General features: G+C 37.5%; 1 protein-coding gene across 11 annotated transcripts in view; it reads left to right on the forward strand.

Moving 5' to 3' along the window:
• Positions 1-12,325, forward strand: part of Utrn (utrophin) — a 431,942-nt gene that overhangs the window by 294,132 nt on the left and 125,485 nt on the right. For all 11 annotated transcript variants that reach the window (XM_048354234.1, XM_048354228.1, XM_048354231.1 and 8 more), the window contains one exon: positions 3,824-3,980. In XM_048354234.1, the coding sequence (XP_048210191.1) occupies positions 3,824-3,980 (157 nt within the window). The remainder of the gene's footprint in view (positions 1-3,823; positions 3,981-12,325) is intronic.

The following is a 12,325-nucleotide window of genomic DNA, read 5'->3' on the forward strand; positions in this document are numbered from 1 at the left end:
TTTAATGAACATACATTTAGATTTAAATAGTCACATGTGGCTAGTGGCTACTATATCCAGAACATAGCTTTGGTGTTTTTCTAGCACATTCAGGCTGGATCCTAAAGACTTGACTCTCTTCTCCTGGTAGGCCTCAATTCTTGTCTTGGGAAGGAGGAATGGTCTTCTTTTAATATTACCTTTATTCTTGAATCAATTAAGATCTTTTTCTTTCATTATGACCCAATTTGTAATCTGTGGGTTTTACCAGAAATTAAAACGTAATTGCAATGAGGGAGGTGGTAACGAACAGTACAAGAAATGTATCCAATGCCTAACATAGGAAACTGTAACCTCTCTGTACATCACTTTGACAATAAATAAGAAAAAAAAAGTAATTGCATTTGTAATCAAACTGTCAAGCTTATTTCTTTGTTGGCTTTGATACAATAAGAGGTAACATATCTTTGCTTCCTCTGAATTTGAGTTGTTTGTTATACTCTCTGGAGTCTGTGTCTTTAAAGGATAGGGACTTGGGGAGATTTATAACAGATGAATATTCACTAGTTCCCTCCATTGTTCTTGTTTGTACAATATTTGGATGAAGTATCTTTTTTATGGATCTTTACCTTGTAACATTTTTTTGCATCTTTTAAAAACTAGCTAGTCACTTAGAGAGTTGTAAAGCTTAGAAAGTTGTAAAAACGAATTCCTTCTAAAATGGGGTACATTGTGAGAAGCATATTCATATTTTATATTCTGTGGTAGGGGATCCTGTTTTAGGAGGATAGTGCAGTCAGTTAATGTATCTATTGCCCTTTAGACATCAAATATGAACTTTAATAGCTAAGAAATCAGGATAAAGTCAACTGTGGAAAAAAATGGAGTGGCTATAAATAAATGGGATGTGTTACTTAGAGTAAGGATTCAGAAAACCTGATGGATGGCCTGTTATCTGTAGTCTTGAGGAGACTTAAGCTTCAACATGTTTATAATAACATTGACAGGTTCAGCTAAGCCAAACACAAATGTAAAGTTTCTTCTTACAAAGCATTCAACTCACTGCCCACGAGAAAGCTTTCATCTTGGAAGATGAAAGAATTCATAGGAAGCTGGAAAACTGAAGGCTACCACGGAAGCATGCATTTAGTTGGGCATATGGTAGTAATCCACTAAACACAAAGGTGTAATCTATTGGAAAATAACCAGAACAGATTTGCCAAAAATTCCACCAGATGAAGTTGATTTTTACTATGGGAAAGCAAAGATGCAGGAGAAACACACACATTGGTGTTTTTCTTTTTCATTTCAAAGCCACTTCAGCATCTCTTATAAAAAGTATTGCCTTCATCCTTTGGGAGCTAAAGCCATAGGGCTCAGTGATCCATTTTATTATTTCTGTGGACTCAAGAGTTAACTGTATTGGGAAAGATATTTGTGTGCTCTTCAATAAATTTGTGCCCCTGGAATTCAAAGGAAAATAATTTGCAGCTCAGGTATTGATTAAGGAATGAAGCTACAGATACTGAAGACAGAGTAGCAAATTTGGATAAGAGGTCAGGGTGAGTGCGTAAGTGATTTGCACACAGTCACTTAGGTCCTTCCTCGCTGACCAAGGACCTTTGATTCTAGTTGTCTTTTGTATTCAAAAATATGGGAAGAAAAAGGCAAAAGCTCTGTCAAATGTACTTGTTGCATAATGGCTTGTAACTGCAGAAAGAGTTTTCAATTAAAATAATTGAAATTACTTAGCTGTGCTCTGTGACAAGTGAAATTATTGTTTATCAGAGAAAGCTAATTACATATTTGGCCTGAAATTAATTAACAGGAACACAGAAAAGCTGGAGCTCAAGCAGAGTTAGGAACTTGTTAAAGTACACTTTTGCAAAGCCAGGTTAGTCATAGTAGCATGGAGCAAGCAGAAGCAATGGTAGGTGCAAGAAAAAGTGGGTTTCTAATCATACAACTCACAGAGAATTATAAAATACTTTGAACTTCATTTTGTATTTGTGAATTATTTATCTGGCCTTTATGAATACGATGTAGAATATGAAGAATTTGATTTATATTATCCATTTGGAACAGGAATTTGACTTCAATCTTAATTCACCTTTTACATATAACTGTGTGAATACGGGATCTAACTAGAGATGAAGTGGAGATGAGACATTTCAGTTTGCTCTTAATGAGGATACAAGCTTTGTAACAAAGACCTATAATATCTGCTCATATTCAAAGACCTTGACTATGTGTCGTTGAGAACACAGACACAATGGTTGTGGGACTATTTGTTGGAATTAAATACAGAAGAGCTATTCGTTTGGAGGGAAAGGCTCAAGTTGATTAGATGTACACACAAAGAAATTAATGACATGTGTGAGACCACAGTGATCATGCTCAGTGGACTTGTCTGGTGTTAGTCATAGATTGATGGAGGTGACCGTCATCCCAACCATGTCAGGTGCTAAGCTGTGAAGGAGCGCATCTGAAATAAGGGCAACAGGGGTTTTCTGTAGCTGGGATTGCTCCAGTGACTCATCTTCTTCCCTCATCTCTTCCATTTCCCCTGGGAAGCTATTGCTTAATAAAGTGAAGTTTATCTCCATCACTCTTTGCCCTTCCAATCCTAAAGGACTGTGGGCAGTCAAGATCATTCCATTTCTCCAAGTTGGTACCTAAGTCCACCTTCCCGGCTGTTCAGTGGAGTAATGGAGGATTGAAAGAAAGCCTGGCTCCTTGAGTATCTGGGAGCTTCTTCCTGACTGTTCCCTATGTTTAAATCTAGCCCTTCTGGGGGACTGAGGGGTATGTGGTCTTCTCCAGGGCTTTCACAAGATCATGGAAGAACTTTGTGCTTTATTTTCATACTGAAAGGGTTCTGGAGGCGTATTTCTATGCTAGGGATGGAATGTATTATGGAAACTAAGATCTCACCATCAAATTAGAATATATAGAGCAGTGCTAGCATACTTTTCTGACAAGTGCAAGCCCTTAGATATTATCCCCAGCACATGCAACCCATCAGTCAAAGTATGAAGTACTGCCGTTGGTGATTGTAGCCCAGGTCTTCTCTGCACGATGATCATTTGTCACTGGATGTCAGTCTGCATTCAGCCAGATAGTATCCTGGCCACATACTATTTAATTCTTTTCCAACAGTTTGAAAGAATTCTTGCTAATGTTCTGCTTTGAGTAATTTATTTGGCTGTAAGAGAAATTAGGAAGCAATAATTTTCTAGCCCAAAAGATTAGCTGGTTTTCTTCAATTGGAAAGGAAAATAATTAGAGTCTACCAGACATATTCAAAGTAATACAAAAGTATGTAAAATTAGAAGATACTATGTGCTCAGTGAGGATCATCTGATATGTTTTTTTCTAAATATTTTATAGACTTGTAGTAATTTGTCTTCACTTCTTCAACTCTATGTGTAGATAAAATGAGACAAAATATCTGTGTATGCATTCATGCTGTATAATCTATCAAAACTTGTCTTATAAATGTACATGATATTATAGACACCCTCCTGAAAGCATCAAAGTTATGCCATTTATCAACTTCTGATAAACATTGCCAACATATCTTTGGATATTGGAGCTTATACAAAATAGCTAAGTTCAAAAGCCTTTACTTTTTTTGTAATGTATTTATTAATTAGACACAAATTTTTTGACAAAGTGTTGTGCAAAAAGGGTACAGTTACATAGTAGGGCAGTGTGTACATTTCTTGTGCTATCTTACACCCTTTACTTTTTTTTTAATTTAGTTGATCATACAAGATTACTGGCTACAGGAATGTGAATGAAGTTCAGATTTCTTAATGTCATCCTCATTCTTTCTCAACAGGGCCCATTTGGAGGCAAGTGCTGAGAAATGGAACAGGCTCCTAGTGTCCTTAGAGGAACTGATCAAGTGGCTGAATATGAAAGATGAAGAACTTAAGAAACAGATGCCTATTGGTGGGGATGTTCCAGCCTTACAGCTCCAGTATGACCATTGTAAAGTAAGTTGACCATCTCTGGTGGGTGAAGTTCCCTTAATTTTGGTAACTATTTCCGATAAAATTCTAGATAAATATCAAAGTTTGGCTGATTATACTCCTCCCTTCTTCTTCTAAACAGTATATAGGCATTTACTTTATTCATTCATTTATTTGTTCTTGTGCTGGTCCTGGGGCTTGAACTCTGGGCCTGGGTGCTATAACTAAGCTTTTGTGCCCAAAGCTAGCACACTACCACTTGAGCCACATCTCTGCTTCCAGCTTTTGGTGATGAATTGGAGGTAAGAGTCTCATGGGCTTTCCTGCCTGGGCTAGCTTCAAACCACGATCCTCATATCTCAGCCTCCAAAATAGTTGAGATTACAAGTGTGAGCCACCAGCTCCTGAAACAGGCATTTACTTCAGTTTCACTCATTGCTTCACTTTTTTTTTCACACTATGATGTTTCTTTACATTTCACTACAATTTGTCAACTAGTATAAGTATCTGAGGGAGAATATTGCTTTTAGCATGTCATGGAATTTATCTAACTTCTGTATAGATTCTGGAAATTTAACATTGTATTGGGGGAAGATTTAGACTACAAATTGGTTTAATCTTAAATTAAGAAGAAGTCTTAGAGAGAGAATTAAAGATTTACAAGTTAAGAATGGGAGAAAATATTTACAAATGACATATCTTAATAAAGGTTTAATATCCAAAATACATTAACAAATTACTTCCAAAATAGGCCTGGGGAATATAATTCAGCCTGCCTAGCATGCTGGAGAAACTGGCTTTAGTACCCTAAACCATTAAAAAGCAAAAACAAAAACAGAAATAAATAATATTCCCAAAGTACAAAAACCTAAAAAGTACAATCTTGTCTAAATTAGATGAATGTTATAAAGCATACAAACTTGTGATAGTTAAAAAATAGTGATAGATTTAATTTTATAGCAAATGAAGACAGTAGTATTTAACATCATTTTATGCCTTATTTTTCTTTCACTCACATTGTTATTCTGGTCTATCTTCATATTTATACTTTGGAGAACAGATGTTGAAATGTTGTCAAAAGACAAATTCTTCAATTGTATTCTTTAAAATTTCCCATTAATTTATATATTAGATCCCTTTTTACTTTTTTCCAATGTATTGCATATCCCTTATATTGTATTATTTACTGTCTGCATGCAGTATAAGTTCTCATTGTAAAGCTATACATTTCAATGTACTACTATAATTCTGTACCAATTTGAAAAGTGACAAACAGTAACACATGCTTCCACTAAAGGAAGATCTCATCTGTTTAATAAATTGCTCTAATAAGGAATGATGCAACCCTTCTTAAATTTGTTTTATGTTGAACCCTGTAACTAAATGATTAGAAATTATTACTTAAGGGGCTGGGAATATGGCCTAGTGATAGAGTGCTTGCCTTGTATACGTGAAGCCCTGGGTTCAATTCCTCAGCACCACATATATAGAAAAAGCCAGAAGGGGCTCAAGTGGTGGAGCGCTAGCCTTGAGCAAAAAGAAGCCTGGGACAGTGCTCAGGCCCTTAGTTCAAGCCCCAGGACTGGCAGAAGCAAAATCCACACACAAAAAAGGAATGATTAGTTAAGTTATACTTTTTCTACTTGAAAAGAAAACATCATGTATGTCTCTGAAGATAGGAACAAAGAAGATATTTTGTGTGTGTGGTATATAGAATAATAATAAAAGACTTTCCAATTCCTGATTTACAAATATCACATTTTCTCTATTAATTATTCATATCCCATTTTGTAGGTTTAGGTATGAATGGGGAAAAACAGTCATACAAAGCTCTTCTAATAAAAGTGTTCTATATAGAATACAAGCTGCTTAGGAGCATCTGCAACAAGCCTTGATTAAAACCCAAACCTTGAGGCATGAAATTATGTTCCCTTGGTAACCTTGGCCTTATTATGGGAAGTCATATCAGCCTTCTCACTCAGTCCTGGATGCTATGATTTAAAAATAAAGAAACAAAACTCATGCATTGTATTTTGTATTTGTATGATTATATCCTGGGTATCCCCTGCTTTCATAATCCCAGATAACTGCTAAGACAAGGTGAAGAGACTGGAACCACAGATTGACATGTTCATTGCCCTCCATGCTCACGAATTGGTTTGCAGGAACTCCTATATTTGCACTTGTTTGATTTCTGTATATACACAGGGACATAGACATACTCACAGACGCATATACACACAAATGCATGTATTATTCTTTTGTATGTATACCAGTGATTTAATGACATTTTCCAAAATTCTCTGATGTTGTGCTAATCACCTTTCCATCCATCCATGGACTGATGGATTGGTCCAGCCAGCCATCCATTGATCCATCTATCCACAATATTCATGGAATACCTTATCTTAAAGTTGATGCTTACATACCATAAAGCAAAAATGCTTGGCTTCTGCACATCAATCCAAAATATGACAACACTTGCATAGATTAGAAACAAAGCAGGACAGCAAAATAGCATATGTATATATGGAGATATATCTATGAGACCCTTTTGCACAATGAAGATAACGCTAATAAAAATATTGACCAACAGTGAAAAACGAAAGAAAAGCAAATAGCTAGTGGGTTGATACTGATGGAAAAAGTATAGCAGCCCTGCCCTGGGTGATGAGCAGATAGAAAGACTCCTGGCAAAGCCTCCAATCAGAACCACTCTCCACCATGCAGACATGGGCAGTTCATGGCGTGACATTCTGTTCTCAGTAGTGCTTAGGCTCTGATGTTAGAAGACATACTGTATTTTGAACTCTTGATGGATACCTACACTTTCTTAGATATTTTTACTAGTGACTCAGAGCCTTGCTATATCTTTAGCAAGACCAGTAAGTACTTTGTTCAATTCTTTAATAATACCTGTCCATAGACAAAGCCAAAAAAGATAATGATTAATAATAGTAATAATGATAGTAAAAGAATAGTCTCAGGGCTCCATCAAAACTATTTGGCTGGGTCCTGGGACACAGTAAATGCCGAGTAGATGGGAACTGATATCTTTTGTCTTTTCCTGTAATTGCTGACATTTTGTTTTGGTGTTTTTGATCATTTTTGTTTTGTGTAAAACTAAACAAGCGGGATTAGAGGCCAGCCAATAAGCAAAAGCATCAGGATCCAAATTTGAGTCCTGTATGTAAGATATATTAGTTGTTTCAGCTAAAAACTGTTATAGTACATGTTATTTACTATTGGATACAGCACAGCAGAATTGGTCCCTACTTATTATTTAGGGTTTACTTAGTGGATTATAGCACTCTTCCAATTTTGCAACTTGGGTAAACAATAACATAGGCATATTTCTTTCCCTCATGTAGATACATACTTTATGTCTCCCAGTGTTAAAATAAGTCACCATCTCATAATTTGTAGTATTTTAATAACTTTTAAAATGAACAAAGAAAGTTAACTGTGGGTTTTGACGTGGGATGATAATGATAATGATCTTGAACTCAGAGACTTGGGCTTTCTAGGCAGGTGTTCTACCTCCCCTTCCCCTCGAGCCATTTTCCAAGACCCACTTTACAAGTTTGGCAGTGAGTGTATTGTCTTAGATGCAACTTTACTGTCAAGAATGTGAGATTATCAATCCACAATTACTTGCAACACATAATGTATATAATATTGATGTGTAATGCCATGAATTTCCTTCTGTCAGATACTCTTAGGTGGGATTACATCACAGATGAAGCTTTGACCATCCAATTTGGACTTTCTTTTCATAGCATACAAATCTTGAGTTTTCTAGGGATAATTATCAGAGATCTTACATCCTTTCCCTCATCCTTTGATTTTAGAAAAACAAATCAGCAAGAATAATTAAATTGCATGATTCAGGTATAATTTTTTAATGTGTGTCCTTTCCCTCAGGGCTGCACTGTCCTTTGCTTAACCCAATTTAATTTTATATTCAAGCCTTATTATATAAAAGTCAGCACACTTGGGCCTTAAGTGAATTGCCAAGATAAGTTACAAAATTTACGTATTAAAATAAATTTGAATACTGCCTTGAAGAAAAATACTTGACCATTAAGTTTAGGCTGTGTGTATTTGTGTGTGCATGTCTATTTGTCTGTGAGTGTGTATATGTTTGGGTATAAGGCTTTGTCTCCTGTTAAAGTCATCTAAGACTACCTGAAAACCTGTAATTTTGAGATCTTGCTGTGTTAGGAAGTTTCCGATTGGAGGAAATCAGAAACTTTGCATATTTCTCAGCAATGGATTGCCAAGTTCCCTTCCAACCTTTGCCTCTTGTATTGACTTTCTTTCTAGCAATGTACAGCTCCCTGCAGCTAGCTGCGCAGTCACTAAGCAGCCATTCTGTCGTGAGCCTGTATTTCCCAGCCTCTCCTCATTTGCTTGTCTATGCCTGGTCTTGTACTAAGATGGATAGGTACGGTTGCGCCTCCCTGTGAAAGGTCACAGGATCTCCTTGTTTCAAGGAGTCCAAGGCCACCTCATCTCCTACCCATCACTCCCTGAAGGTGAAATGAAGAGTAGACAGCAAGCATAGGCAAGGAATAGTTTTCCCCACCAGCCAACTCCATCCTCAGGAATTGCTTCTTGAATGGTTTCCTCTCCCAGCAGACCATTTTTTCCTTGAGATATTTGCTATCTTCTCTGCTAGGTACCGAGCACGCATGAGTTCATCAGATGATTCTTCCTGTCTAGCATCCAGGGCATCCTTCACAATAAGTGACTATGGAAGATGTCAAAACCCTGTAATAGATACATAGAGGCCTAGAGGAATCCCATTGTATTTTCTAGAGAAGTGGGAAAGGGTCTATAGAGCAAGAAGAACTTTGAGCTGCGAGACCTTGCAATAAGGAAGGAACCACCAAAGTGCATTCTCCAACGTGTCAGAGTGTGTGATAGGGCAAGAGATGATGCATGTTTCCCTTTCCCCTTCCTTTATATTTCCCTTTCCCCTTCCTTTATATTTCCCTTTCCCCTTCCATTTAGAGCATACATGGCTGGTGCCTGATAATTAAAAGTACCACATATGTTTGCCTGCTAAATGATATCATGTGCTTTTTAAAAGAAGGTACAGCATGTATTTGTTAGATGGAAGGAGGCAGTCATGTGTGCATGTATCTTAAAGGAGGGTAGGTAAGAAGACTACTTTATGCTTGTGAGAAGCTAGAAAGATTCCTGTCTCAGTTATCATTCATGCGGAATGTTCTTTAAGCTTTATTTTTTATGTCAGTGGGGTGGAACTGCAATAGATTTATATATTAACTGTCTGTTTAGAAACATGAACCAAAAAACTTTTACAGCACTATGAGGGAAATTTAAGAAAGGATTGTCTGCCTACCAATGGAAAGTCAGATGATTTCTTTCTCTTTTTTTCTTGTAGTTTTATTAGTACTATCAAATTTAATGACTTTTCTGCCCTTTTTTTTCCCCCTATCCTAAGTGTAATGACTTCAGAGCTGTATGTGCTGATTTAGCTTCAGAAGCAAGTTGAAGGGGAAAAACGTAAATTACATTCTAGCCGATTCTCCTTATGATTGTAACATTTATTGCTTTTTTTTCTTCTGCATGGATTCTGCAGTAAACAGCAAAGTGTTTCTTTGAAACTAGGAGCAAAGGAGCCTTGTTGCAGCAGTGCCTCTGATTTCTTACAGTGCACAGCTGCGGCTCCAGGCTCAATTTCTCAGGCCTTGTTTGTACTCACACATCACCTGCTCATTGAAGGATCTTGTGCTTCCTTAAATGCTCTGCTGCTGTCTTGAAATTCTCAGTAATATTTGGACAAGGGCCCTTAAAATTTCCCCCTTTGCACTGAGATCTGCGAAGTGATACGGACACAGCTGCTTGTATCAAGAACATGTCTATGTGCTTTTTTAAAAATTTTAATTTATTTTTTAATTGAACACAAATTTTTTGACAAGGTGTTGTGCAAAAAGGGTACAGTTACATAGTAGGGCAGTGTGTACATCTCTTGTGATATCTTACGCCCTGTTTTTCTTTCCCTTCTCTATACAATGTATCAAGAACATATACAGGAGCCACGTGGCCAAGCCCAAGAAAATTCGCCTAGGACAATATGTCGACAGTAGTCTTATATGAACGTACATACATAGCTTTTGAGCTATTGTATTCCACTGAGAGGTTGATTTTTGACCTTTATATGTTGAGTAGTTGTTTGGTTTTAGTTACATACTGTTGGCTCTCTCCCCCAATCCTGTGGGAAATACCATTTGACAAGCAGTTTTTGGTTTCACAGACCTGGCCTCTACTGTCTCTCCTTCTCCCTTTCTTAACAGTCATATATCAGGGAGATCATGCCCCTTTGTTTTCTGTGTTCTAGGCTTGTCTCGCGCAACATTATTTGTTCGAGTTCTGACCATTTCCCTGCGAATAACAATATTTTACCATTCCTAATCGCTATGTAGTATTCCATTGTGTAAAGGTACCATATTTTTTGGATCCATTCATCTGTGGAGGGGCATCTGGGTTGTTTCCATATTTTGGCTATTGTGAATTGTGCCGTGATAAACATGGAAGTACAAATGTCTTTTTGATATCTTGGGACTTGCTGTTTAGGATAGATGCCTAGGAGTGGTATGGCTGGGTCATAGGGTAGCTCTGTATTGAGCTTTTTGAGAAACCTTCATACTGTTCTCGAAAGTGGTTGTACTATTTTTCACTCCCACCAACAATGGAGAAGGGCTCTTCTTTCCCCACACCCCCTCCAGCATTTGTTGTTGCCTGAGTTCAGAGTATAGGCCATTCTAACTGGGGTGAGGTGGTATCTCAGGGTTATTTTTATTTGCATTTCCTTTACTACCAGGGATGTTGAACATTTCCTCATATGTTTCTTTGCCATTTTTATTTCTTCTCTTGTGAAGTCTCTCTTTAGCTCCTTTGCCCATTTCCTAATAGGTTTATTGGGCTTGGAGGGGCTTAGTTTTTTTAGTTCTCTGTAGATGACAGATATTAGGCCTTTGTCTGTTGCTGTGCTGGTAAATATCCTTTCCCATATGGTTGGCTGTCTTTCTGTTTTGGTGGCTATGTCCTTAGCTGTGCAGAAACTTTTTAATTTGTAGTAGTCCCATTTGTCGAGTCTCTCCCCTATTTGTTGTGCCCCTGGGACTCTATTCAGGAAGTTCCTTCCTGTGCTTATAAGTTCTAGTGTCTTTCCTACTCTGCCCTTCAGTAGTTTCAAGGATTCAGGTCTGATATTGAGGTCCTTGATCCATTTTGAGTTGATCTTGGTGCATGGTGATAGGCTTGGGTCTACTTTGAGTTTTCTGCATATGGCTGCCCAGTTCTCCCAGCACCAGTAGTTGAAGAGGCTATTTTTATTCCATTGTATGTCTTTAGCTCCTTTGTCGAATATCAGCTGACTGTAAGAGTGCGGTTTTATTTCTGGATCTTCAATTCTAATCCATTGGTCTTCCGATCTGTGTTTATACCAATACCAGGCTGTTTTTGTTATGATGGCCCTGTAGTAGAGCTTGAAGTCTGGTATTGTGATACCTCGTGCACTGCTTTTTTTTTTTTTGCCTAGAATTGCTTTGGCTATTCTAGGTCTTTTGCTGTTCCATATGAATTTATGGATTGCTTTCTCTATTTCAATGAAGAATGTGACTGGGATTTTGATAGGGATTGCATTGAATTTGTATAACAATTCGGGCAATATGGCCATTTTCACTATATTGATTCTGTCTACCCATGAGCATGGGAGGTCTTTCCATCTCCTTGTGTCTTTTTTGATTTCCCTTATTAGATTTTTATAGTTTTCATTAAATAGGTCCGTCATGTCCTTGGTTAAGTTGATCCCTAGGTACTTTATTCTTTTTTTGGCTACTGTAAATGGAATTGTTTCCATAATTTCCTTTTCTGTTTGTCTATTGCTGGTGTACAGAAAAGCTGCTGACTTTTGTGGATTGATTTTGTATCCTGCTACTTTGCCAAAATGGTTTATTAGGTGTAGGAGTTTGGGGACTGAGTTGTTTGGGTCCTTCAGATATAAGATCATGTCATCTGCGAATAGGGATAACTTGATTTCTTCCTTGCCGATGTGAATCCCTTTGATGTCCTCCTCTTGCCTTATTGCTAGGGATTCCAGCACTATGTTGAACAGAAGTGGGGAGAGTGGGCATCCTTGTCTTGTTCCTGAGTTTAGGGGGAATGATTTAAGTTTCTCTCCATTTAATATGAGTCTATGTGCTTTGACATATGTAAAACATAACACTTGCAGTGATGAAAGACTCAAAAAGACTACTTCAGGCTTCTTCCATCTCCTCAAGTCATCCATGTTGGCCCTGCCACCCCTGAGCTCCATGTCCCTCACTGTAACTTCTAAG

This window comes from Perognathus longimembris, chromosome 9 (assembly GCF_023159225.1).
Source record: "Perognathus longimembris pacificus isolate PPM17 chromosome 9, ASM2315922v1, whole genome shotgun sequence".
NCBI classification, from domain to species: Eukaryota; Metazoa; Chordata; class Mammalia; order Rodentia; family Heteromyidae; genus Perognathus; species Perognathus longimembris.